Source organism: Caretta caretta, chromosome 15 (genome assembly GCF_965140235.1).
Source record: "Caretta caretta isolate rCarCar2 chromosome 15, rCarCar1.hap1, whole genome shotgun sequence".
Classification (NCBI taxonomy): Eukaryota; Metazoa; Chordata; order Testudines; family Cheloniidae; genus Caretta; species Caretta caretta.
In genome coordinates, this window is record NC_134220.1 from 16,580,871 (window position 1) to 16,608,708 (window position 27,838).

At 51.6% G+C, this 27,838-nt stretch overlaps 1 protein-coding gene across 5 annotated transcripts; it reads left to right on the plus strand.

Annotated features, from left to right (window-relative positions):
* The first annotated feature begins 1,521 nt into the window (after positions 1-1,521).
* On the plus strand, positions 1,522-27,727 carry TBX1 (T-box transcription factor 1). 5 transcript variants are annotated; one of them, XM_075119970.1, is made up of 9 exons: positions 1,522-1,715; positions 7,895-8,017; positions 9,768-10,191; positions 16,027-16,128; positions 18,933-19,104; positions 20,215-20,370; positions 23,310-23,377; positions 23,624-23,724; positions 27,265-27,727. In XM_075119970.1, the coding sequence occupies exons 1-9, from the start codon at positions 1,691-1,693 to the stop codon at positions 27,681-27,683; spliced, it is 1,590 nt and encodes a 529-aa protein (XP_074976071.1). In that variant the 5' UTR covers positions 1,522-1,690; the 3' UTR covers positions 27,684-27,727. The 5 variants fall into 5 exon arrangements, with proteins under 5 accessions (XP_074976071.1, XP_074976072.1, XP_048678027.1 ...); XM_075119971.1 differs by lacking the exon at positions 1,522-1,715 and adding an exon at positions 7,244-7,763; XM_048822070.2 differs by lacking the exon at positions 1,522-1,715 and having other exon boundaries at positions 7,770-8,017.
* Positions 27,728-27,838: the final 111 nt, after the last annotated feature.

Genomic DNA, 27,838 nt, shown 5'->3' on the forward strand with positions numbered 1-27,838 from the left:
ACCCCCTGCTCTGCCGGCGGATGGATGTTATGGGACAGTCTCGCCGGTTTTTACAGTCTCCTGCTCTGTTTTTGTTTGTTTGTTTGTTTGTTTTGTTTTGTTTTTTAAGAACGCATAAAACCTCTTGTTATTATTAATCGTTTCTCAGACCGCAGGTTTCTGTGCTTGCTGCAGACATCTGCCCCCGTGTATTTATTTATTCTTCTTTAAAATCCAGCTGCCTCGATCGAACGAGCTGGTTTCCTCTGCCAGTTCTGCACAGCGGCCAGAATATAATTGCGGCTGCAGTTCTGTGTGCCTGAGTCCACATTACAAGGCAGTAGCTCAGTAACTTGTCCTGCAATGTCCGATCGCAGTCTGCCCAGGGTATCTCCCGTCCCCCCGCACCTCAGCTCAGCTGGGTCAGCTCCACAATAGTGATAAATCTTCCTCTTCCTCTCGTCGGGGATGAACCTTTGCATGCCGCCGGCAGCCGAAGAACCTGGGTGATGTGTAGCTAGGAGCGGCCTGAACGGGAAACAAGAAAGAGTTTTAAAGGGCCGAGCACCCAGGGAAACCTGGGGTGGGTTAATGTGTGCGCAGCCCTTTCAACTAAAGGGGTTTGCCTGAAAATGGGATCGGTAGAAGCGCAGTAACACTGGCGGGTTTATGTATTTATGAGTGAGAAGCAGGAGAGGGAAAGAAGTGTGTGTGTGTGGGGGGGGGGGGGAGGTAGAGGCCGAAGGGGGCGGAAAGAGAAGATGGGTCAAAGGAGGGAAGGGAAAAGACACAACTGGATGACAGCAATCGGGAGCTGGCTAAAGAAGTGGTAAACAACAGTGGGATTTGCAAGAACTAGGCACTTTGCTCAGCAACCACCTGATCCCATCAGCAGAGAACAGGTTCGGTTCGACCCTGTCCCCTGCGCTCTCCAGGCGCACCACTGGGCTGGGGAACACCCGCCGCACTCAGCGCTACTTTGGGGATTGACTCCCCGGGAGTTTGCTCCTTCCCTTCCTCAGCCCCAGCTCCCCGTCTCCTCTGTCCGCCTGGCCCCAGGAGCGGGGTGATTCCTGTAGGCCTCGCTCCCCGCCTCCATCCATCCCTTTGCAGAAGTGTAGGGGGAGGGTCTCGGCCAGCTTGGTTCCCAGCTCCCTTCCAGGGGTGCGGGCGGCTGAGCCATCGGGGGTGCCGGGGGGGAAGCGCGCGGGGGCCGGGCTGGCGTGACACAGCTGCCGGGGCAGGCAGCGAGCACCTGGCTGCGGAGCGGAGAGGCGCCAGAGGCGCAGCCAACAGGAAGTGCAGGGGCGGGGGGGGGAGGGAGGAAAGGCCCCCTCCAAGGTTACAATGCACAGGACAGCCAGCCGGGGACCTTCACTGACAGGACTCCGGGCAGGGAAAGCCAGCCCCGTGCCACTCACTACGGCTTCGCTGTCCCTTCTGCGCCCGGGAGAGGCAGGGGGCCCATCACGTCCTAGACCCCCCTCCCCGGAGCAGGGGTAGATAGCCCCACTCCCTTGTGGGACCGTCTGCAGGGCCGGGCGTGTGGCAAGCCCCCAGCCTCAGCCGGCGGGGTTCAGCACCGGCTGCTCTCTGCGGCTTAGGACAATGGGGGCACAAAAGTCCCGCGACTCCCCAGCCCAGGGGGAACCATCCCAATAAAAAGGCCGCCCCCAGGCTCCGGGGCTCAGACCCGAAGCAGCTGCAGCGAATGCTGACCCTCTGTGAGCGGTGTCGTGAGTATCCCTTTCTTTTTACAGACGTCTCCCTCGCTAGGCGGCATTAACCCTTTCCAGGCTGGGGAAGGATCGACGCCTGTCTTTTTAAATGGCTGAGAGTTGGGGAAACATCAAAGGAGTGAGGGGGTGAGGGTGCAAATAAAAAAAATCTGGTATTGCTTTTATCTGGTCTCCCACCTCCCTTTGCAGGCATTTAAGACGTAACCCCTGGAGAGGAAATATCTGTTGCTGTGTTTTTAATCATGCATTTGTTTTTCCTGCATGGAAGTCTTGAGGTTGTACGAAATAAACGTTTCTAGCGCTTTCTGTAAAGGCCGGAGTGGAGAATATGCTTCATTGTGACCGTGTCAATTGTTAGCTGATGTCATCAGAAAGAGGAAGGAAATGGTTAACCGCGAGTGGACGTTCCATGTGCAATTACTTGGTTCAAGAGAGGCAAACAACTGGGGGGGTTATCACATGTAAACCTGTTGAGTCGATACAAACGCCTTTGCTGCTCATTAGATGCAGTGCAATCCTGGGCCAGCTACCGGTTGATATAGAAAGTAACCGGAGGTGCCGTCTGCCTTATGCATTAAGGCAACCCATGTCCCCAATGGCTTCTTTGCAAAGGGGGAAGCTAGCCAATGTATTGCTTAAGAGACTCGGGTTGCTGTTTGCTCCTTTCCTCAGCACCTCGAGCTAGGTAAGGCAGGCGCCGAGCGCTCCCTGCGATCCCCAGTTCGGACACGCCAGCCTTCACCACTTCCAGTTCTGCGGGCCACCTTTTGAAATTATATAAATGAAAATACCTTGTCAGGTACCGGACTCGAACGTGGTGGTGTGGGGATTGCAGGGCGGTCCTCTCACGGCAATAAGGACAGGGAACTGCTCCGACTCCGACCCCTCAGACATTACCTCCGGTGCCCGGCAGTCGCAGCAGAAACCAAACGAAAGTTAAACAGAGAGAAAGGGGAGCAGGTAACTCTGAGCCCCTCATTTAGGAGCCACTAATGCTAAATACGAAACAGCTGCGTTCAGAATGGTTTCTACGCCGATACTGGGAGCGCTGGTTTGCGGAGTTCTTGGCCCTGAAGATTCTCCCTGCTTCAAAAACTCTTTCTAGCCGGGAAGGGCCAAGTTTTCCCCTCGCTTGTTTACGGCATCTCCGTTTGTTGAAAGACCCTCTCCCAGTGTTACCCATCTGCCGTAGCCAGTGTTTGTACAGCGGGTAGTTACCGATGGTCCGGAGCTGGAACGCAATTACGAGAGGAAAGGGAAAACTCCGCGTTCTGGGGGGAAAGCGGAGCTCGGAAATCGCGTGGGGCGAGGGTGATTTTATGTTTCTGTCCTTCGCTCTCAACCTCTCTGCCCTCTTCTGATGGCGCAGTTTGCAGCGGGGTCCGATCCCCCGGCCGTTTCAATTTTCAGTCCCATTTTCGCAGCGCTCAAAAGGCTGATCCGCACAAATCAATAGCGCCGCGGGGAAAACTGCTCGTAACAACTGCCAAAGGGTGAAGCGCGGAAAGCTGCGCGCCTCTAAGCAAGAACCCAGGGGACTAAGCCGAAGCCGAGCCCACAGGGCCGGGAGGAAACCACCGAGCCAAACTGTTGACTTGGTCCTCTTTGGAAGAACCAGTGGCTTTTGCCTCACCCAGATGGCAAGGCCCGAAAGCAAAGTCTCTGCCGAGGAATTCATATTGTGTTCTTTGGAATAAATCTGGCGGGGATCGTTTTATCCGGGAGTGACAATTCTAACCAAAAAAAGCCAACTCTGGCTCATTGCATCTTTCCTTCCGTTTGACTCTTATTGGCAAGGTGTTTTCCCTGCCATCCTCCTCCTCATCCCCCAGGCTGGACTCTTGTCTTTTATGACCTGGATAGTTCATGATTTAGGGGCTTTGTAGCAGCAGGTAGGTGACACACATGAAGCAGGAAGGCATCCCCATGTCACTCTTATCTCAGTTAGGTCTCCAAGCCCTGGGCCTGCACCTCAATGCAGGGCTAGCTCACTCCCAGCTCGTCCAAGGGCCTGCTCGCCCTAAGCCTTACTGAGGCTGAAGAAGGCCAGGGGCCTCTCCAGTCTTTGTGGAAGAGGATTCCCTCCACCCGCCCGGAAAAGCTGGGCTACAGAGTTAAACGAGGAGCAAGGAGTATTTCCCCCTGAGATCTCACACCCTAGCCCTGCAGGCTGGGCTGGGAGGAACTGAATCCCTTTGTTTTGTTAAGGCCTGATTCTCCTCTCTTGCGAATTTACGCCCGTTTCACAGTATTCGGCCTACGGTTCCTTATGTGTCACCAGTCTCACCAGATGTCTCCGCAGGACAGAGCCTCGCTGCTTTCGGCAGCTGCTCAGAGAAGGCCGAGTGAAAAGTTTGGGGGCGCGTGACGATGCCACTGTCCCTTTGTGTCACTGATCTCTGCCCACCAGCGAGGAAAGTGTCCCAGGAGCTCTGCCCTTGGATCCGGGCTTTTCGGGTTTATTTAGGATTTGGGGACCCGGAGAGAGTCAACTCGGGTAAACCCTTGCCACCAGCCCCACGCACCGTGCCCTTGGCAAGCAGCCGGCCGAGTGAAAGTATTCCACTTGTAGCGGGGTTTATGACTTTTAACCTCCAGGGCATCGCTAAACACAGAGGCTTTCTCTTCCATTTCTTGATGGTGTTTTATGACTTCCTAGTGCAGCCCGGATTTCAGGGCAACCCAGTGCAAACGACTGGCAAGTAACGGAGGAAGCTTGCTCCTGTCTCTGGAGGAGGGCACACGGCTGTGTAGCTGCTCATTTCACGCGTGGGTGAGGTTTTCGGCTCATCCGTGTTGGGACATTTTCAGCGGCGTGAAATAGAGAAGTAGCTCTGGGGTGTCATGTCAAGAATATCCTAGACAGTGAGTGGTTACCGGAAATCTCCCCCATCCCTCCAGCCACGGGCTGATTATTTTAAAGCTAAAGGAACTGCTTTGAAACCTGCTTTGGTTCACCTCGGTGTTCAGCGCTGCCCGAGGTTTTGAAGAGGCGGCTTTGCAGACTTAATCTAACGATCGTGATGGACTGGCGGGGGGGGTCTATCCCCCCCTTATGGGCACAACTTCCATTGCCAAACTGTTCGACTAAGCAGGATTGGGCCCAGTCCGCCTAAAACAGAGCGCTCCTAAATGAGACTTCTGCTCACACCAAGTCAGAAAGGAGATTGCCAGAGAACAGGGAGGTGTCAAGACCCTTTCTTTAAAGTGTCGGGAGACGTGTATAATGGAAAAAGGCCAAATCCTAATAAGCAGCCCTTCAGTGAAGTTAGCCAAAAAAGAAAATTACAGGGGAATCGGGGGAGGGAGGTTGATAAGACTGCTCGGGCAGACAAATGAAAGTGAAAAAGAGAGAGATAAAAGGAAACACTAAGGCCCTGTGAAATGTTTCCTTTTTAAAAACAGCTTGGGGCTTTGGATTGGGTGGATTTTCTTGTGTTGTTTTGTTTTTGTTTTTTGCACCTGGGAGATATTTATTTTTTCATCGAGCGATTTTTCGACAGGGTGGTAAAATTGAATGCTTGTAAATTCGGTTTAAACGAAAGTGGGCATTTAAGGGAAATCCGAAGTAGGTTGGAATGCTGAGACGGAATTGTCTTCTAGGTAATGGTCTCCCATCCGCTCCGTGGCACTGAGAGTCTGTTAGAATAAACGGTCTAGTAAGAGATTTGAGATTTTCTTCGTTGTCACACCGACGATTTTACTGGTGCCATTTTTAATCTACTTTCCGTGTACAAAAAATCCGTGGGGCTCATCTCCAAAAGATAGGAGGATTATCAGATATAAAAGCCCCCCCTCCATGGCTCAGTTATTAGACTGGGGAACTGAAAAGCTGCTGACTGAAATAACCATATACAATAATAACGAACATAATATAATGTAATGCCTTATGCCTTTAGCTGAAAACCACAGGTCAAATATGGAACCGGATTCTGTAACTTCTCTCTGTGGACTTGTGGCACCTTAGAGACTAACCAATTTATTTGAGCATGAGCTTTCATGAGCTACAGCTCACTTCATCGGATGCATGCTCTGCAGATGGTTTAAAACGTCCAAAGATAACAATATTCCAAGATGAGAATCGACCCCTCAGGCTACCTACAGAGCGATTAATTTTCTATAAACCCAGTGCACCCCCAGAGCCTCCTTTGCATTGATGGGGTTATGCAATCAGAACTGCGTTCCCTCCTGGTTCACTGCCTCTTCCAGAGACACTGCTGGCTTGTTTTTGAGAAAGGGCTCCGCATTCCCCGAGGCTTCGTGACTTTCGGGAGTGCCCGCATGGGTCTCACGTTGGACACACACCTGGAAGCAACTTGGCAGGACTTCGGTTGCCTTCCTCAGTTTGCAGCCAGAGGTGCAGTTTTGACTCTTTCAGGTCCAATGCCTCACCCTCTCTGTTGCAGAGGAGGAGGGACGGCTAAACAAGTTGTGTTTGCCTTGGGTTATCCTATGGGCTGGTATAGTTGGAGTGAGTATCCCATTGCACATATGCTGGATCTGTTATAGCAATGAAAGGCGATACTGTTTCCCTGCTTGGCCTTACAACGTTGCATTTGATAAAGGTGAAACCCGCTCAAGGATAACTTTGCACGTGACTGCCAATTAAGCAGATTTATATATCTAGCTATCTAGATGAATAATATGAATATAATCTAAGAACAGTATATTATGGAGCACCTGTTTGTAAAGTCCTGTTTTAACGACGACTTTTTCCCCTGATAGGTGGTTTTTGTTGTTTTTTAAATCAAGTTGAATTATACCATGAGACAGGAAGCAGGTTCACACAGCCATTTTTGCAAACTTTCTAAAGAAGTCTCAGTCAAATCTTTAAATCAACAGATTGTATGTTAAAAACAAACCACAGTCACACTTTATTTTTCCGGATTCAGCAGGGAGGAAAATGGCTTTTAATTAAAAAAACAAAACAAAAACAAAAAAACAACCCACGCCAAGAAGGGCGAGGAATCTCTGCTATAATAATCATCATCTGTACCACACACATGCAGCTTGAGAGGACACACAGGGTTTTGGGAGGGGGGGTGTTGTTTGTTTGGTTGGTTTTGCAGCCCAGCCCATGACAATGCTGCTGATCAATAAGAACGGTTGCTTTTCTATTAATTAATTTATTATTAATTATTATTATTTATTATTATTTTACTATTAACGAATGCATTGTGACATGAGCAAAATGCGAACGTCCTGGCAGGAGTTCGCCCGAGGAAGCGCTGGGGGTAATGGTAATCAATACACCGTGTGCAGGATTCTCCATCCGGAGCAGAAATCCTTGAAGCCCTGGCTGGAGTTTTGCCGAAGGAAGGATTCGGAATCGTTGTTGTCTTGCTTCTTCGGAGCCTGGTGGGAGCGGCGTCCAGCAGCCAGCAGAGTGTCAAAGCTCCCCCCGACTGGAGGAGGAGGAGGGCGGCGCGGGCGCCGGGGGGCGGAGGGGGGGGAACCACTGAGTATTTAGCTCCACCGGACATCCGCAGTGACGCTCCGCTTTTCTTCTCCCCCCCCCCCTTCCCCTGCTCCCTGCAGCCTGGGCGCCGTGATTGACAGGGGGCCATTTAAATACAACCTGCCCCTACCCCACCCCCGCAGCGTGCGCGCGGCGGTGTTTCCCTGCCCGTGCCCAGCAGGCGCGGAAACGGCCCGAGCCCTTTGACAGACTCGCAGCGGCGGCGGCGGCAGCTCCCCCCCCCCCCCCCCCCCAGCCACCCGCAGCCGCTCCAGGCAAAGGCACCGGGCTTCCAATGTGACATCACCCACCCCCGGGCCGGGGCCGCGCGCCTCTCAGGGGGCCACTTTCCCCGCTGCGAGCGGGAGGGGGAGGAAGAGAGGCGAGAAACCCATCAATAAATCACCGAGGAGCCGATTTCGCCCGGGAGCCGCGCCTGGCGGGGCCCGATCCGCCTCCTCTGCAGACGCCGAAGGAGCGCAGAAACGGGCGGCTGGGGGGGGGGGGGCGCCCTGAAAACTTCCTCTCCGGCTTCCTCCTTCGAGGCGGTGCAGCGGTCTTGGCGGCGCATGGTGCCTGGCTGGATGGTGTGGTAGCGGGGGGAGCGTTTGGCGAGGCCAGGGGGTGGGGGAGGCTGCTGCATCGGTCTCCCCTATGGACGAGAACAGCCCTCTGTCTCCCAAGGCAAATGCTTTCAGTATCGCCTCTCTGATTTCAGTCGCCGCCGAGCACGCAGGGAAGGAAGCGCTGGAGGAGCCCAGCTGTGGCCTTAGCAAGCCCTTCAGCCCCGGCTCCCACCCGGAGAAGATGCATTTCAGCACCGTCACCAGAGACATGGAAGGTACGTGCAGCCCGGACCTAGGCGCAGGACCTGAGCTTCCTGCGGGCAGCTGTAAATCGGAGCCCGAGAGCTAAGAAGTCAAAGCCCCACTGGAGAGCGAGGAGAAATGCATTAAAAAAATTTAAAAAAAGCGGGGTGGAGCAAATCCTGGGGATGCAGGATTTTCGGGGAATTTTCTCTGAGCAGCTGTGCCGGGGTTTTGTTTTGAATGTAAGTGGGGAAATGTGTGTATGTGTATGTGTGTGGGAGGGGGAGGGTTGCAGCCGATTTCCCTGCCATGGCTGCGTAAAAACGTCAAAACTTTAAAAAAAAATATTCCAGCCGGTAAAGGGGAAAAAACAACTGCTTATAGCAACTCCCGGCTGCTTAAGAGACCTGCCCTCAGCTGTAGCGAGTAAGCAATAACAACAAGGTACGGGAAAAGACAGTGTTTCCGAGACAAAAAGAGGTGGAAATGGCAGAGGCCTAGGAAGGCTTGTCAAAGATCGGTGTTGTTTTTAATGAAGTTTTGACTGAGAAGAGATTTTACCAGCCAGCAAGGCTTGGAACCGAAAGAGCGGCTTGCTAACGCCCCAAACCCGCAATTGAAACGGTACCGTGTTTATGTCAAAGCTCTTTAGAAAGATCTGATCACCCTCTTCTTTTTAATTGACTCTGTTTCCTCCCGCGCTTTATTTTAAACACAAAACTCTCCGACTCTGATCATTCTGTTATCCCGATCAGCGCCCATTCTGTTCGTTTTACCCATATCCGTGGAGAGCAGCGGCTTTCAAGCTGTATCCCGGGGGGTCCGCAGACTTGGTCTAAGACGTCCAAAGGGGTCTGCATCTCCCTTCTAAATTTTGTAGGGATCAGCGAATGGAGGACAAAAAAAGGGGTAAAAATCGCCCATTTGCAGGCTACTGACGCATCCTGTAGGACATTGTCTCGCTTTTTCGAGTGCAGATGCAGAGTTGATTGGGCTTTTTAAAAAAATCCTTCCCAAAGATATGCGGGGTGGAGGGGGTGGAGGGGGAGCGGCTAGGCGAGGATAATCATCTAAGAAACAAACATCCAGAGGGAGACGAGTGTGTCGCCAGGACTGTTTCAGCCCTGCAGCTTGTGCAACGCGGAGAATAGCGTATTCCTAATTGTAGAACGCAAATTCCAGCGCTTCCCGGGGACTAGGCGGTTGTTGCGCCGTCATGGGGGCGGGCAGTTCGCTTTACTCCAGTGCCGGTTTGCCGGGGGATGGAGATCGCTGCCCGGGGCGCGTTTAGATCGTCTATCCGTGGAGGGTCCTGTGGGCGATGCCTGCTTCTTTTAACTTTTTTTTTTTTTTTTTGGCTCGGGAGTGAAAAATGGGTGTCAGGCGGGCTATTAAAAAGGCGCACTCCCCTGTCAATCAACTCGTCAGGGCTCCAGTCCCTAGGCGAGGAAAGGCCCATTACCTGCAGCGCCTTATCTAAATAGAAATAAGAACCGGTTCTGCGGCGAGGGGAGGCCCTCTGCAGAGATAAGCCGGGCTCTGCAGCGCCTGGGCTCCTGGCAGCCGCGCAGCGCGAGCTCAGGCTGCCCGGGGGAGCCGCGCGGCCGGGGCCGAGCAGCTCCCGCGGGGCCGGGGGGGGGGGGGAAGGCGGGGCTGGGGCGGGGGAGGGCACCCCGGGGAGCGCAGTAGAAGACGCGGGCGCGGCGGCGGCGGGCGCGCAGAGCAGGGGGGAGCGGGGAGCCGGAGCCGAGCCCTGACCGCCTGTTTTTGGAATGATTTCAGCCATCTCCAGCCCCTGGCTCACCCAGCTGTCCCATTTTTGCGATGTTGCAGCTTTCACGGCCAACAGCCTGAGCAGCCTGAACGCCTCCGGCGGCTACCACCTCTCCCCTTCCCCGGGGGACCCCTACGGGCAGCCCGAGCCGCCGCACTACGAGCCCTGCTCGGCCCAGCAGCACCCGCACCAACACGGCTACCCGTTCGCGGCCGGCCCGGCCCCGGGCCCCAACCCGCCGCCGCCCGGCCCGGGGCCCCCCGAGAGCGGCGGCGGCGCGGCGGCTTCGGGCTGCCCCGCCGCGCCGGCGGCCAAAGCGCCCGTCAAGAAGAACCCCAAGGTGGCCAATGTCAGCGTGCAGCTGGAGATGAAGGCGCTGTGGGACGAGTTCAACCAGCTGGGCACCGAGATGATCGTCACCAAGGCCGGCAGGTCAGTGGCGCCTCCCCGCTGGCAGGGGCTGGGGCAGGCCCGGGGAGGGGGTTTTCCGCCCGTGGGGCGCCGGGAGCGAAGCGGCTTGAAGACGCGGGTTGGTGCTGGGGGCTGGAAGCCCTTTCAGTGCCCTCCTCGCCCCGCACGCACGCAGCAGCCTGCAACCCCAGAGGGTGGCCCCCGCCAGGGTCCCTCTCCCTGTGCCCCGCGCAGCCCTGCACCCAGAGTTGTCAGCCCAACGGACCCTGCTTCCACCCTTTTCACCTACCCTAGGGCTTCCGCGGCTTTTTTTTTTTTCCTTATGGTCCCTTTTACGAGCGCAGGAAAATACATTTTTACTGCGCGCCTAAAACATCGTAAGGTTTATAGCCCCGCCAGCGGGACCTGTCCCGGTGGGACAAGGAAATTATCGACAGCGCCCCGGGTGCTGCTCCTCGCTGTGCGGGTGTCCTGCTCGGGCCCTTTCTGCCAGGGCTGCGGGGTTAGATCCGGAGCAAATGAGCCGCTGTCGTTTTTCGGAATATGACTCATGCCTCGTATACTTTGGTGCTGGGTTTAAGAGCAATGTGGGGCTCTTGTTAGAGCCTCCCCCTCCTGGGTTCTTGTGAAATGTTAGCGAGCAAAGCCCTCTCCGGGCGGCGGTTACTTATCTGCTTTCTTCAGAAGAAAACAGACTGATTTTAAAAATCCACTCTGTCGGGGTAATCTGTTTGCTAGCCCCCAATACGGTAATTTGAACCCCGCACTTCTTTAAGAGCAGAATCGGCAATTGTCTTGTGGAGCGAAGGGTTGGGCAGTTCTGTGAAAGTCCGCACAGATACCTGAGTTAAAAGCGGTGCATTCAAATGTACACAACCCCCCAGCAAAGCCATCGGATTCGAATCGGAAAGTGGGCGTGGGGGTTTATGTAACGTGTCGGAGACTGATTACTGTATTATGGCAAAGTCAGTACCATTAACACTGCCTCCGACTCTCAAACGCGAGATTTAAAACCAGCTTTATTTGCAGAGGACACTGTTCTTTAGGAGCAAGATTAGCAGGATCCCTTTAACACCCACCTCTGGTCACACGCATTGGCGGGACAGACATGGATCTCCGCTTTGCTGGTTTAGGGCCTTCTTGGAGAGATTACAGATAAGAAACCTCAGGGGCTCTTTTTACACCTCTTAGTACTTGCCACATTTCCTTCTCTGGAATCCACAAATGACCAGCATCCAGAATACTCATTATGAGGCCCCATCCAGCATCCTTTTCTCCGGTAAATCTCCCGGCCGTTTCAGTGGGTAGTTTACCAGTTTGAGGAGAGCCGGATCCAACTCACCAATGTAAACCCAAGAAGGCAGCACGCCCATAAAGCTTCTTCGTCGAAATTAACAAAGGAAGCGAACGTTGTATCGTGTTTAAAAGGGAAGGCTCTCAACTAAGCTAATTAAACGGCTACGGGGGGGGGGGGGCAGGATGATGACCCTGTCTGTTAATTAGACACCATTTAACTGCGAGCTCAAGTGAAATAGCTCAACTGACCCTGAGTTGCGTTGGTATGGAGCTGTTGTGACCTCCTTGGGTGCGTACAGCATTTGCGAGAGAATAAAGAGGGTTCACAGGTCGGCACGTTCACTGCGATGTGTTCCCTTGTAAACCTTCCTAAAACCTCGGCCCGCTGGGGCTGTGTCTGCAAACGTCACTCTTTTTGTGCGGCCTTTGGACGCTCTCTCCGCTGTCCAAGCGGTAACAAACCCCCGGCTGGCTTGACTGTGGCCATCGGAGTTTGTACTTGTGGTGTGTCTTATGTTGACTGACTTCCCCCTCCCCCAGGTCGGTGATAATGTCGCAGATCCTATCGCGCAGTAACACCTTGAGGAGCAGGTTAGCAAAGGGCACCCCTTGTAACTGCATCTTGAAAAGGCTGCGGACTCCGGCAAGTCATTCCCAGGGTCCTTCCCGCTGCTGTGACCAACACAGCGGGGAAAAGATTTCAGAATCTCTACCCCACACCGCAAGCCACGCGGTTGCTTTCAGTCCCAGAGACGGGCCAGATGCCTCTGTTGATTTGAAGGGTTATGGAGGAGAGAGGAGAAAAAACCCGTATTTTCCAAAGCTCGGTGCAGGAGCGTTGTAGAACTCAGGCTCGAGTCACGGCTTTGGTAGGGTTACAGGGCGGGGGTTGGTGGGGACCTAACCCCGGGGGCTTGTTCTCATTTAGACGAGGCATTCCTCAGCCCAGGCCCGTACCTTCAGCGCCAGGCCTCATACGGAGTATAGCGTCTCCTTCTAGTCTTCGCCACTGGGCTCTGGATTAGACTAGTCCTTCCGACAGGAGATTTCTTCGCTCCGTGTTGCAGCCTCTACCTTGTTGCCTAGGCTTGTTCCTTATTTCCCTAAATGCTTTAGTGACACCCGTACCCCCCGTCACTGAATACAAATCGCATCTGAGTCTCTCTCAATTTTTTTTTTTTAACGGAAAAGGGAATTTTAGCTAACAGCTGAGCCTTTCGGGAAAACAATGTTTTTTTTAGCTCTGAAGTGTCCTTTCCATTTTACAGACGGGGGAGGGGGGGAAGGGGGAAGAAATCCGCATTATAAATAACCCGGCAACGATTCTACAAGAGACTTTGACTTTGTGAACTAACTGTGTCAAGTGCAGAGGTGAGATTAAAATAAAGAGTAGGTTTAAATGACGAAAGGGTTAATTGAACGAGCCAGGGTGTAAAACTAGTAAAACAAATAAAACATGCAAACAACCCGGAAAGGCAGATTGCTGATTCCAGGTAGCCCTACTGCGCTCTATTAATGGTTTCATTTATTTTCACGGTTGCCTGTGTTGGCCTTAAGAGTTTTGTTTTTTTTTAAGCCGGGGTTTATCAAGCTAAATTGTTTGTTTAAAACTTCGTTTAAAAAAAAAGAAGAAAGAAACACTGGAGTTAAGGTTAATAAGGGTTTAAATATTTTAAATAGAATGCGGTTTAAATGTCCCTGTTGATTTGCTAAAACAAACCAGTAACGTGTGAAAAGATTATGCTTTCCGTAGGCGCTGGGAGAACTTTAACAACAAAACGCATCGCAATTGGCTTCTAGACTAGCTTGCTACCTCCCGGTGGTTTCTGGAGCGCCCTGTGTTTTCATGGAGGCTTGTGTCGTTTTAGGTTGTTTAGAATAAGCAACAGTAATTGTTATTCCAAAAACTCCGAGAACTTATGGGTTTGGAGCCGGGCTAAAATTTACTGGAGATAAAAAAAAAATTGTAATGGAACTAACTTGCCTTTCTAACGCGTTTCAATGCTTGTTCTATTGAAGCCCAGGGAAGTGGGCTAGGTTTCTTGGTCAGCCTCCTTGCTAAATGTAAATTGTTTTACTTTTTCCCTGGAGCTTCAGTGTGGATACATTTAAAAGCCGGTGGGTTAAAATTCGCTTGCGCGCCCTTGCTTTCTGCAATACCCACACGCTGGTTGCTCGCCTTGCAAAACAAGCAAACCTAAAACAGAAGGAAAAGCAGACCAAAGCTTTGGGGTAAACAGCCCCCAGCATTGGCTCTAAATGGAACAAAGGCAACTGATACATTTGTTACCTACGAGGGTGGGGAGTGGGTTGATCTTTCATTTCACCAGCTCATCTGAGTTCACCTTTAACTCGCAGCCTTTGGAAAATTCTGGCCTCCAAAAGCATTGCTGGGTGGTTTTGTGTGTGCGGGTCAAGGTGCGAAAGCAGAACGAGCCCCTTCCTGGTATAAGTCAAGAGAGGAAAATGCGGAAGAGAGACCCACAAAAGCCCCTCTCCACTTTTCTCGGTCGCCTGGTTGGGAGGGGAGGTGTCCCAGGCTCGCTTGCCTGGCTTGGGGACAGTGCCGCGGAGCGCACGCTTAGCCGGGGATATTTCACCATTCGTTTGCGAAAGCGTAAAGATGCCGAGACCAAATTTGGTCAATCGGCTGCACAATGAACAGAGCGCTGGTGGCCTTGAGCCCCTTCGGCGCTGGGAGGGAGCGCCTGTCCCCCAGTTTGTGCGCGCTGGGTGAGTCCGAGGAGAAAGCACCGTTGTGGGAACCAAGTGACTATCGCCTCAGGAAATGTAGGGAGCTGGGAAGGCTCTGAAACCCCCCCGGACAGACACATAGACACACACACGCTGCCCCATTGGCCTGGTGCCTGTGTTTTCGGTACCGCGGGGATGGAATGTCAGAAATGACACTGGGTAACTCACCTATCCCGCTAGCCTGGTTTAGAAAGTAAATGAGTTCAAAGGGCTTCTGGGCTTATTTCACGTGTCTTCCTTTGCCATTGTTAAGGCTACAGGGCCAGTCAAGCTCGTCCCGGAGAGGAGACAGGGATACAGACTCACTTCACTCCTGCTTTAGCTTCAGGGAGCCGAGCAAAGTGGGTGTGAAAAGGTAGAAATTCCTGGAGGGTTTCAGAGAGAAGCAGCGAAACTGGAGCCTCTCTGAGCCCTACAGTGTGTGCGCAGCTCGGACGCGTGTTCACACCCCACAAACGCAGCGGTTCTTTAGATCGGTGCTAATTTGGCTGGGAATTAATAGGAGAGATGCTCTAGGATCCGTTGGACTGTGTGTGAGAGTGGGGGGGGGGCTGCGGGTCTACTGTCTTGCTATTTACCCCCACAGATTTCATCTGCTTTATTTGGGGAGCGGTGTTGGGTTTTGGTTTGCTTGTGTTGTTCGTTGTGTTGTTTTTTGCTTTGATTTTTTTTTTGGGGGGGGGGAGCAAGCATGAGATGTGGAGCTGGGTCAGAAAGACCCCGAAAGGGAATTTAAAATAATCGCCACTCTAGCATGCTAGTAACATTCTGATTTCTAAGTGATGGTTCACAGGGTTTATAGCTGTATGTAGAATAACTCAGAAATCAAACTTTAACATTCAGCCAACGTTTTTATGTGCGAGTTCACAGACAGATTTCCCCTGGGGGCTCCTTTATAAAGTCCCCCACCCCACCTCAGCCGCGGGGAACTATCGGGCATTTGTGCACAGCCCTGCAAGAGACTCTTGAAACTAACGAGCATTCAGCATTGTGCAAACAGCTTGCGGGGTCGGGGGATGTTGCCAAATGGCAGGGAAAGTAACCCCTCGCTCACCCACTGTTGAAATGGGGCGGGGGGAGGAGGAGAGACACAGACAGCGCCACCAAGAGCTACGGTTTTCTAGAGAGACGCTAGGATTGTCCGCCAGCCTGGCGCATCTCTAAGCCCCCCCGAATAACAGCTCGTTCTTAAAACACAGGAGCCTTGTGTTAGCTTCATCTAGCCGCGCTAACCCATAGAGGTATTCTGGACTTAATCTAACTTCCCAGCTCTTTCATGTCCTTCGGTGACTTCTTATAAGCCTTTAAATAGGAAAGTTTTACCAGTTCTAGAAGGCAATTTGACATCAGTGTAAAAATACTTGGCTAACGTAACTTCATGCATGCCCTAGGGGCTGGTCTTGGTGGGTCTGTTGGGGGGAGGCGATCAGGATCGGGCCCTATGTCTCTCCCATGGCTGGGAGATGGGAGCCCCCTCCTCCAATTACCTGTTGCCTTTTCAGCGTCCCCACCATCTGATTCTAGCCCACAATATTATAAACCTTTGATCTGTAAAGTCTCCCAGCTCTCCCAGGTCCAGGGGTGAATATATTGTTTCTAAATCACCCTCGTTCCTCACCTATTCTGTGCTATGGGCCATCGAGCTACAGCCAGAAAGAAGAAAGGGGTTTGATCTGAAAGAGGGACACTGTCCCCGCGCAGATGGAAGGGGGTGCAATGTCACCAGACGCGAGTCCCCGGTTCCGGCAGGCGAGGAGCTGGTGGTTGTTCTGACACACGCCTTGTGGTTTTTCTCTCCTGCCGCAGGCGCATGTTCCCCACCTTCCAGGTGAAGATATTTGGAATGGACCCCATGGCTGATTACATGTTGTTAATGGATTTTGTACCCGTGGACGACAAAAGATATCGGCAAGTAGAATAAGCTTTTCCTTGAGTCCTTTAGCCGGGACTGCGATGGGGCGCCGAGGGAAAGAGACACATTGGAATGGCATTTCCCTGATTCAGTGCCCAAAGCAGCAGGTCGGAGGCTTTCCACTGACTTCAGTGGGCTTTGGATCAGGCTCATCCCTGCCTTTGAATGGCAAAGGGAGGGAGAACAGAAGCGCTAACACGATTCCCCCTCCTCTCCCAGCCTTATTCTTAAAGCCAGCAGCTCTCCGGTGTGAAACGCACCCCAGTGGCTGTCTACTCTGCGCAAGATGCTGAGGGAGAGAATTTTTTTAATTGCAACGTATTTGAACTGGGGGTTTAAAATTTCTCCTAATATTTCATACAGATCATAAATTAGGCTTGGTTACAGCTACAAGGGTGCTTGGAGATCATGCACAACAGCCTGGGAGTCATTCTCTCACACACACAAGGTTTAATATTTATTTAAAAAAAATAGATTGGATCTAGGTTGGAGTCTGCAATTAAATGTAGATCTCCTTGTCCAGCAATGGATTCAGGCCATTCTCCTGCCCTCCAACTCCCCTTTTGACCTGTCTTTCAAATCTCTGGGTTCTGTGACATCACCTACTAAGCCCCAGGACGAGAATGATGGAAGCGTTCTTCTCTATCGGGGGGCCGTTATTTAGTTTGAATCTGGATGTGCTTTAAATCGGGGCTGAAGTTAAGTCTAGTGGACTAGCTCTGGAATCGAAACGCTTGATTTTTTGTTTTGAATCCGTCGTGGCTTCCTCAGTGCAAGGAAGGATTTCTCCAAATGCCACACGTGGTGCGGGGTTCTGTTTTAAAATACAGTATCTGGGCTGTAATAAAAAAGGGGCCACCCCTTTTTGTAGTTAGCTTTGGGAGCAGCCAGCCTGATTCGGTGTAAATCCCATATCACCCCGGTGAGTTTAGGAGTGATTGCGAATGTACGTCGGTGTAACTGAGAGCAGAATTTGGCCCGAAGTTTTAAAGTAAAATATTCCCTTATCCGAAGAGGATATTCCACAGGTACGCGCACAGTCAAAACACAGACATTACTGGGTTTAAAAAAATCCCTTTAATCCATGATTATGAGACTTTTACTTATGTCTGGCAAAAAAACCCCACCCCAAATTCTCATATTAAAAAAACCATTAAAATTATGTTCATAAACTGCATCTGCAGGGAGAAATTTCGATCTCCTAAATCAGGCTAATTGCTGACTGTAAAATGGCTTTCTCAGCACAATAACTATAGACCCGAGTTTTTAGGAGGAAAAGTGTTTGTAGAATTCGCTATTTATAAATGTTCCTGTAGATTCCACGCGGGAGGGACCTCTTTTTAAGAATCAAATTTCATTTTTCGCCTCATATAAAAGAACCCAACAGGCTTTTGCTTTTGGGGGGTGATTGTGTACAGCAAGGGAATGGATCTTGCTCTGTGTGTGCGTTAACCTCCGAGACTAGTTTTCTTTGTGTTTCACTGAAAAGTGCTTGTATTGTCCTAGCCTGAGGCCACGTTGGAAAATCACCAACAAAGCCAACTGCATATTTCTCCAAATTCTTTCTCTGTTTTCACTGAGAACATAGGAAGGCGACCTAGGAAATCGGCGGCTCACAAATCGATGATGCGGTTTGATTGGTAACACCTTTAATTTGAAGACAGTGAAAGGCTCATTATCCATTTCTCTTCAGATCAGGACGCCTAAAAGCCAGTGTGCATATGAATCTCAGCGTCGAATATATAAATATTTAGACAGATATCAAATTCTGAGGGCGTTACAGAAACGTTTGCTTGTCAGGGGAAATGGGATATATAACATCCAATTGAGAATATCTTTTTTTTTTTTTTTTAAGTAATGTTTCTGCTCAACTCCAATGGTGTATAATTCTCCACACACCCCCCTCCCGCCCCCGTGCATACACTGGCTTTTAAAGTCAACGCGTGCATAGAAGATTCGTCTCACTGTTTTTAATGTTACTGTTGAATATGGACTTTGAAAGACTGTAGCAAGACTGCTAAACTCTGGATCCGCTCTTAAACTGCACGTAAATGTCCACTTTTACCTTAAAGCCAGAACGTTACTGTGTAAAGGGTTTCCTTTCACTTTTTAAATTGTATTTATTCGGTAGCATTCCTGGCTTCCATCCCAAATATGTGCAGGTAGCTATAAATGTCCCCAGTCGAGCAGATTTTGCCTTTTTGCGAATTCCCCCAGAGAGCCAAGGAAAACATTTTGTTTGTCAACAAGTCTGGCGTTTTCCCACTGGCTTTCTAGAAACGAGAGGCTACGTTCATTAGTGGGGAAGCGCTCTCCTTCTGCTCGGCAGGCTAGCTTTACAGCTCGATTGAACTGTGTAAAAACTGCACTTTCCGGTCCCAGAGCAGCCCAGAGGTTTTTATAGGGAACCCACCGACAAAAATAATACTTAACTCAAATACTAGAGTCTAAATTCTGCTATGGTTACTCAGGCTCCGTTGAGCTGAATGGGACTGCTCACTGGGTAAGAGTGTTAGCATCTGGCCTTAGCTAATTAGACCCGATCCTGCACCACTGAAGTCGGTGGAATTTTACCAGTGACTTGGATAAGGGCAGGATCAGCCCTCGTGTGTTCTCATCCCCATGGTGTGGATGGGGAAAGACTTGAGAGAACCCTGCAATTCTACGTAGGGACTTTGGCCCGCGATGGCCTCCTCTCTCGTCCAGAGCAGAACTCAGATTAAACTCTGGATTACCGGGCACGTGTTTAACCAACTGGATCAGGAGCAGCCACTGACTGCACTTTGCCTCTCCTTTGCAGATACGCCTTCCACAGCTCCTCCTGGCTGGTGGCCGGCAAAGCTGACCCTGCTACCCCCGGGAGAGTTCATTATCACCCCGACTCTCCTGCTAAAGGGGCCCAGTGGATGAAACAAATAGTATCCTTCGATAAACTGAAACTGACCAATAATTTATTGGATGACAATGGGCACGTAAGTGTTAGAGAGGGGAACCAACTGGGGGCACTGAAAGGGGAGGAGAATGGCACGTGAAATCTCCAGCACGTGGATTTTTCTTGACGCACACAAAAAGAAACCCCTGGGCACGATTTACCAAGTATAAGGCCTGGGGTCAAAATGCCTAGAAAGACTCTCGCAGTGGTGGATCGGGTCCTTTCAATAGCTGCTCATTGTAATTGGAAACACCCCAAATTTCATATTTGCTGTGAGCGTTGGGCCAGGCCCAATGCTGACTCCAGGGGTTGGATCGGGCCCATAGGGAGAAGGCATAGGACCCTTTACGTTATAACTTTGAACTTTTCCCTCAGGCCCGATTCCCCCATTCCTTGCATCCCCACCCCTTCCACTGGCTTGATGGGAACGGACTGCATTGGGAATAATGAGTGTTTAAGGAAAACATGCTGGAGCCCGGAGTTAACTAAACGCTGTTCTCTTTTGATAGCCATTTGACCCGCCCATTCCTGTTCCATATAATGGGTATGCCCCAAGATTTTTCCGCCTATTTCCATTCAGTTCAGTGCTCCCCGGTAGCTCCGGTACATGCCCCCACCCGCCCTCCTTTTTTTTTATTTAATAGTGGATCCGAAGGGCTTGTAGCCGCTCTCCTCCCTATTCCCTGCGGAACTGTCCGGTCCCCAGTGAGATCACCTCTTTAAAGGGCGCAGGCTCGCTGGGGAATCCTGCTCAGACTGGAGACACACACACACACACACACACACACACACACACCCGTAGTGTGTTTTAGCAGTGCTTGTGCCCAGCGCTTCAAATCGGACCTCAGTCGGCAGCGCAGAGCAACGTGCGGAGCGTTTCACTGCATAGCCTCCTACAAGACTCAATCCTTCATTAACTCTAATTAATACTATGCACCGCCGTAGCCTCAGAGGAGCTGCAATCCTGTTGTTTCTCTGAATCCCCCCCCCCCCCCCAGCCCTTTCCCCCCGAAGGAGCCCATTTCCAAGCTGCCAGCCTGACACTGTGCGGCGGGGGGACGGGGCGGGGGATGCGCGGTGCTCTCCTCTCAACGCTCTGCCTGGTGTAGAATGAATCAATTATGATCTCCTTGCTCGTTTTATCATTCAGATCATTTTGAACTCCATGCACAGATACCAGCCTCGTTTTCATGTGGTCTACGTGGACCCCAGGAAAGACAGCGAGAAGTATGCAGAGGAGAACTTTAAAACGTTTGTCTTCGAGGAGACCCGCTTCACCGCCGTGACCGCCTATCAGAATCACAGGGTGAGGATCTGGAGTTCATTACTGAGACACAAACCCTCCGATACTTCATTTATCAAAACCTTCCCCTTGACGGATGGAGATCCGGGAAGGGGCGGTGGGTGGTGCTGGGGGGGGGGGTGGATATTAATTCAGAGCAGTCAATGCTTAAAAGGTAATACCCGGCCAATGGAAACTTTGTTGGTATACAAATAAATACAATGGGTTTTTAGCTTCTTGGAACGGGGTAAATGCAATCACCTTTCAACACTCTCTTTAATTACACACAAACCGTGTGGCTTTCTAAATAAGGTTTTCAAGCAACTCAATGCAAAAAAAGAAAAAAGTTGTTAAACAAAAATGAATTATGCCAGATCTGCAAAACTCAGATTCAATTTCCAAGCAGAGAGCTGCCAGCCGCTCTCGGTTTAAGCACTTTTTTCATCACCTTGATTAAAACACGCACTTGAAGAGTCATATTGAGTTGTTTGTTTGTTTTGCTTGTTTGTTTTGCTGTCTATCTCGATTAGAATAATTACAGCTTGTTAAAAAGGAACACACACACTCTACGCCCCCCCCCGCCCCAAAAGCAGCATTTCAAATGTGCATTTCGGACTCTGTAAGAAAAAGGTATATTCATTAAGTGTGAAGCAAGAGCCCTTTGGGGTCACAGGCACTGACTGAAACAGGGATTGCTAGAGGGCTACCCCTTGTTATAGTCTCCAGAGAATTGTTGTAGATCTCATATTACCGCCTATAATAAAGCATAAGGAGAGTTTGAGGGAAAATCTTCTTCGTAAATACAATACTATGCTATAGACTTAGTTAAGGGGAAGAGGGGGAAATATGTATGTGTGATCCAGTAGAAATGACTAAGCATTCAGTGGGAAACCAAATCGAACATTAATAACAAAGATGTGATTATAACAAAGAGAACACAGACATCATTCCATTGCTTGAGGTTGATCATTGGATCCAAAACCAATTTAATATTTGAAATGTCAGGCTAAAACACAAGTTAGTCTGGAATGATAATATATAACCTTTTAAATATACAGTTTTATTATTTAAACAGTCATCTGGGTGATTTATAATTGTAGGGAAGCGAAATTGCTGTTTGCATTAGAAACACACTTTCCATCTTAAGCATTAATTTTCTCATGTGTACAACAAGCTATGGTACTAAATTATTTTATAGTCGCCCCAAAGCCTATGAACTAGAGATCTCCTCCTCCTTTCAGAGAAAATCCTAAATTACCTAAGAGAAAAAGGAGACCAAATCATAAACCAAGTCTCTGAACTGCAAACCATTTAGGGCTTGATCCAAAGCCCGCTGTAGTCAATTTCACTGGACTTTGGAACTGGCCTCGGTTAGCTTTTATGGGTAAGCGAGCCACTGTCCATCAGCTTAACAGCGTTTACTGACTCCCCCCCCCCCCCCCCAAACAATCTGCTGTCCTTTTCTGTCGAGCTGAAGATTCCTCGAGGTCTGGGGCATGGGACGGCTGAGCTGAACTGGGGTTTTTAAGTGTCAGTCTCTGAGTCTCCATTCGAGTTGTGGAAGGTGTCTAGGGAGATGTCCTCCTATCCATCTGCTAAAGCCATTCCTTGACTTTTCATGGAATCTGATAGCTCAGGGAGCCCTGCTCCAAAGCTACATTGTTGCACTCCGAGGAAGCTGCGTGAGCTCCAGATTTGCAATTTTAACTCCATAGAAAACTTCCTCAAACCCAGAGGGACATCATTACCTATGTAAACCCGAGACCCGGGCTAGTTGGGAAACTACAGTCTTCACGCTGCGAAATGTCACTCAAAATTTGTTTGGACAAATATGCTATTTTACTTATCTGCCTTTGCCACCCTGGGTCTGTGCGTTAGGAACACACAAATAATAGAACATATTTTGGGTAGCATTAAATCCAGTCGCTTTTAAAAATAACATTAATGTAGTATAAACCGAGGAACAAATCGTCTCTATAATTAGAGTTTCAAATTAAGGACCTTTTCCAATAGTGCAAGGTAAAATATTATTATCCAAGTCGGAGAGCTGAATGAATGCCAGATTCCTTGTTCCCTTTGTAGCTTTGGGGTCTTGTAGGAAGGTTAAAACGCCTATTTTGTTATCTATTATTTGATTATTTGTATATTTTTATTAGCACAGTTAATTGTGCCTATTCCCAGGAAGCAAAAGGTGTAGCTCCCACCCTTTGTAATTGTTTCAAGCTTTTAAAATAAATAAATTTACACGGATAAAAAACATGCCACAATTATTATTTGGACAACATCCAAACCCCACATATTCAAAGACGTCTGGGCTGAGAGCTAGGTGCTGCGCCTTTAAGGGGCTCCCCCATCCCTCCCAAGTTGGCATTTGCCTGATGGCTCAGGACAGCTGCTCTTTCTCTCCTGCTTTCTATCAGTTTGACCTCTAAGGCTGGAACTGTCACTGAGGGGCTTAAAGTTTGTTTTTCAACCCATTCCGGAAACTCACAATCACATACTTTATCCGTGGATTTGCTTAAATATAGAAAATGTCCTGCCTTCTCCCTGGCGAATTAAATAAATACATAAGTATGATTTATCCAGTGATTTGTCTTAGCTGCTCTGGTGGTGACCCATATAATGTGGCATTTTCTTACAAGTGCATTTACACAGCTTTAGCAGCAGTCTCGGGCTGCCTCTCCCTTCGCCTTGAACTCGTATTAGATAGCATACAATTCTGCATTTTCGAGCAGAGGGAAACCACATGTCCCTATTGCAAAGCAAAGAGAGCTCTCAAACCTGCTGGTGCCTATAATTTTCCAAGAGGAACCAGGACTGCTACTACTTGGGCCCCCTCCATCAGACTGGGTGAAACTTGGTTGATTTGTCCCAGAAGCCAGTTTAAAGGAGTAGGGCACTCTCTAATCAGAAATATCTGCAAGTGCCACTCAAAGTCCTTTCCCCCTTCCCCCCCTTTTCAGATCACACAACTCAAGATTGCCAGCAACCCCTTCGCTAAAGGGTTCAGAGACTGTGATCCAGAAGACTGGTAAGTCTGCTGTCCTTTACTAACCATATTAAGGCCCCCATTCTGCAAGGAATTTAAGCATCTGCTTAGCTACAAGCACCTGAGTAGTCCCATTGACTTCAGTGGGGTGGGATCAGGTCCTAGTTGCATACTGGAGTTATTAATAGGGCCATGTTAGTCAGAGCAATAGAATTCCCTAATGTGTCGGCAGTGGCCTTTAGACTGAAACAATTACAGTGCTATGCTACTCTTTTCTTCCTGTTCTAGGCCCAGGAATCACAGACCAGGGGCCCTTCCTCTGATGAGTGCTTTTGCCAGGTCCAGGAATCCAGTGTCTTCCCCTGCACATCAGAATGGGACTGAGAAAGGTGAGCTTCCTGCATCTTCACAGACTTACACACACTGTCAGTTGACATAAAGGACATATAAATATCCTGTATAGTGTCTTATTGGTATTATTAATAATCAAAATCAAGAGGCTGAAAAATTTCATTTACCTTTTGCCATTTATGGTGGGGGGAGGGGTTGGGGGTGTTGCTTGGTTGTTTTTTGTTGTTTTTACTTCCACCAGTAAGGGCTGTAAAACTGCACAAGTTAATTTCATTTTTTTTAAATTTACAGTCAGCTTCAATTTGGGTTTTCATGCACTGACACAAGGCAGAAAAGGGATGCTTAAATCCAAATTATTTTGACATATAAAAAACTTGAAACAGTTCTGTTGATAACTGGGATTATATTTCCCCCCAAAAAATCTTAACTTTTTTCTTTTTAAATAAATCATATATTCTGGGCCTAATCTAATCTTTTAAATTATTTCTAAAACACCCACCACTGTCGTTTCTGAGTGTGCTATCTACACTACTTGACACTGGCCTTTCCCTCCAATTTAAAATTCACCCTCCTTCCTAATATGCTTCTAATTCTGAGTTTCCTTCAGTCAGGCATTTTGACAAAATGTTTAGTTTACAGATGGAGACATACCCACAATCACATATATCCTAAAGATGCTTTGCATGCATTGCCCTTTTGAAAAAGCAAGTTGGTTATGTTTTCAATGTAGATCCCATAATATTCAGGAGCTGAATTTAACCTAGTGCATGGTTTAAGCATACACACTGGGAACTTTTCATTGATTTTTTTTTTCCATTACACAGAGTAAACAACTGCAAAGACAACCAGGGGCCTTTCTCCCAGCACACTCCAGGCCTATTAAAATAAAGAAAAGTCTGTATTTGTTTAGTGTTACACAATTGCAAAAATTTCAAGCGTGTACAAACTTGTCAGTCAATTCAGCTCTATTTATCACAGTCAGAATGTATTGTCCCAGGAGCACAGATTTCTGTTGAACACAATGTTTAAACACTTCATTTAAAAATCATTGCTTTTTATTCCCCTGGATTTTCCCCTCTTCCCCCTCCTTTAGGATTTTTTTTTTAACATAAAGTCTTTGCAGTGAAACGAATTGAAGGCTTTCCTTTTTTAAAGTGGTGGCGTTAAATGGAAAAGTTCACACGGGTAGAGGGAGGTTTTTCTAAGCTCCCCTGTTTGTGATTGTTGGGGCTGGTGCAGACTAAAAGTTCCAGGACAAAAAATACACTCATCAGACCAGATTGTGCTCTCCCCCCCCCCCCCCTCCCCACTGATTTCAATGCAACTACTCACAGACAAATATACTTTAAACATGAGTTAGGGTGACAGCATGTGACCCCTCTCTGGGAAGAAAATGCTATGGAAGTCTTACAATGCTGCACTTCAATCAGTTGTAACTGCTGAGGTCTGGACTGTTGCTGCAGAATAGTTTGGCTCTATATTTTTACGGGAACATGAAATAATAACTTCCCATCCTGTGCCCCCATCTTCAGCATAATCTGTGCATCTGTTGAACTCCCTGAAAGTCTGTGACACTCATGGATTCAGATCTGCTCTGCTTCCCACTCATTCCAAGGGAGACTCTTTTCATTCTGGGATTAATTTTAAAGCAGTTTTAAAAGTTTCTCATGCTTACAACGAGCAGTTTTTGCAATGGGTGTTTCCATGCGGTATGTGCATTCTCCCTAGGATTTGTGGGTGAGAATTTAAGAGCAGCCCTCCACCCTCCCGTTTTTAAGGGTAACTGAATCCGCAACTACCTGTGTGCTTGAAATGTATTGGGTAAAGTTGGGTCCAGTGCATGAGAACACCTCCAGGAGAAGTAGGAGCTGATTGTCTAGGGGACTCTCCCCAAGGCTCAGGGAGGGCGCTGGGGTCTGTGGCTAGGTGTTGTGGTGGTGGTGGGGGGATCAGTGTCTAGGGGACTCTCCTTAAAGCTGAGAGGGCGCTGGGGTCTGTGGCTAGGTGTCGTGACACTGACGCCAGCGGGAGGCGCAGGGAGGGTGCTGGGATCTGTAGCTAGGTAATGGGGTCAATGTCTTTGGGACTCCCTTTCCCCCACCTTCCGGAGGCACTGGCTGGGTGATGGGGGGGAGTGGTCAGTGGCTCTCAGAGAGGGCGGTGGGTGTGTCAGTGGCTGGGGGGGGGCGCATCTCAGGGAGGGCGCTGGGGGGGCTGGCTTGGTGATGGGGGCTCAGTGGCTCTCAGGGAGGGCGGCGAGTCAGTGGCTGGGGCACATCGTAGGGAGGGCGCTGGGGGAAGGGCCCTGGCTCGGAGCTGGAGAGGGCACTCGGGACCCTGGCTCGGTGCTGGGGGGGAGTCAGTGGCTGGGGGGAGCGCTCGGGACCCTGGCTCGGTGCTGGGGGGGGTCAGTGGCTGGTGGGGGGCGCTCGGGGCCCTGGCTCGGTGCTAGGGGGTCAGTGGCTGGGGGGAGCGCTCGGGGCCCTGGCTCGGTGCTGGGGGGGGCGCTCGGGGCCCTGGCTCGGTGCTGGGGGGGTCAGTGGCTGGTGGGGGGCGCTCGGGGCCCTGGCTCGGTGCTAGGGGGTCAGTGGCTGGGGGGAGCGCTCGGGGCCCTGGCTCGGTGCTGGTGGGGTCAGTGGCTGGTGGGAGGCGCTCGGGGCCCTGGCTCGGTGCTGGGGGGGGGGCGCTCGGGGCCCTGGCTCGGTGCCGGGGGGGGGCGCTCGGGGCCCTGGCTCGGTGCTGGGGGGGAGTCAGTGGCTGGGGGGAGCGCTCGGGGCCCTGGCTCGGTGCTGGGGGGGGGCGCTCGGGGCCCTGGCTCGGTGCTGGGGGGGGGGGCGCTCGGGGCCCTGGCTCGGTGCTGGGGGGGTCAGTGGCTGGTGGGAGGCGCTCGGGGCCCTGGCTCGGTGCTGGGGGGAGTCAGTGGCTGGGGGGAGCGCTCGGGACCCTGGCTCGGTGCTGGGGGGGTCAGTAGCTGGGGGGGCGCTCGGGGCCCTAGTTCGGTGCTAGGGGGTCAGTGGCTGGGGGGAGCGCTCGGGGCCCTGGCTCGGTGCTGGGGGGGTCAGTGGCTGGTGGGGGGCGCTCGGGGCCCTGGCTCGGTGCTGGGGGGGAGTCAGTGGCTGGGGGGAGCGCTCGGGGCCCTGGCTCGGTGCTGGGGGGGGCGCTCGGGACCCTGGCTCGGTGCTGGGGGGGAGTCAGTGGCTGGGGGGAGCGCTCGGGACCCTGGCTCGGTGCTGGGGGGGAGTCAGTGGCTGGGGGGAGCGCTCGGGGCCCTGGCTCGGTGCTGGGGGGGGGGGCGCTCGGGGCCCTGGCTCGATGCTGGGGGGGGGGGCGCTCGGGGCCCTGGCTCGATGCTGGCGGGGGGCGCTCGGGGCCCTGGCTCGGTGCTGGCGGGGGGGGGCGCTCGGGGCCCTGGCTCGGTGCTGGCGGGGGGGGGGGCGCTCGGGGCCCTGGCTCGGTGCTGGCGGGGGGGGGGGCGCTCGGGGCCCTGGCTCGGTGCTGGCGGGGGGGGGGGCGCTCGGGGCCCTGGCCAGGCGGTAACCGGCTGCTCTGCCCGTTCCGTGTCCCGGGCTGTGTTGCAGACGCTGCGGAGAGCCGACGGGACTACGAGCGGGAAGCGGCCAGCGGGACCCCTCTCCACGCCGACCCCGCGCACCAGCAGCTCATGTCGCGGGTGCTGAGCCCGGCCCTGCCCGTCCCCGGCGCGGGGGGCCTGGTCCAGCTCAGCAGCACGCCGGGGAGCCGGCCCAGCCCCCCGCACCACGAACTGCGGCTGGAGCCCCCCGCCTCGGAGCCCCTGCACCACCACCCCTACAAGTACCCGGCGGCGGCCTACGACCACTACCTGGGGGCGAAGAGCCGGCCCGCCCCCTACCCCTTACCCAGCCTCCGGGGCCACAGCTACCACCACCACCACCATCACCACCACATGGGCCCGCCGGCGGCCAACGTGTACTCCTCGGCGGCCGCGCCGCCCAGCTACGACTACGGGCCGCGGTAACCCCCGCGCCCCGCCGCCCCCGCATGGTGTGCGCCCCCCCCGCCCGCGCCTGGCCGCCGGAGAGCCCCGGCCGCCGAGAGGAGAACTCCCGCTTCCCGCCCTGCACCGCCCCGGCCCGGCCCGGCCCGGCCGCTGCTCCGCTCTGCCCACCCGCC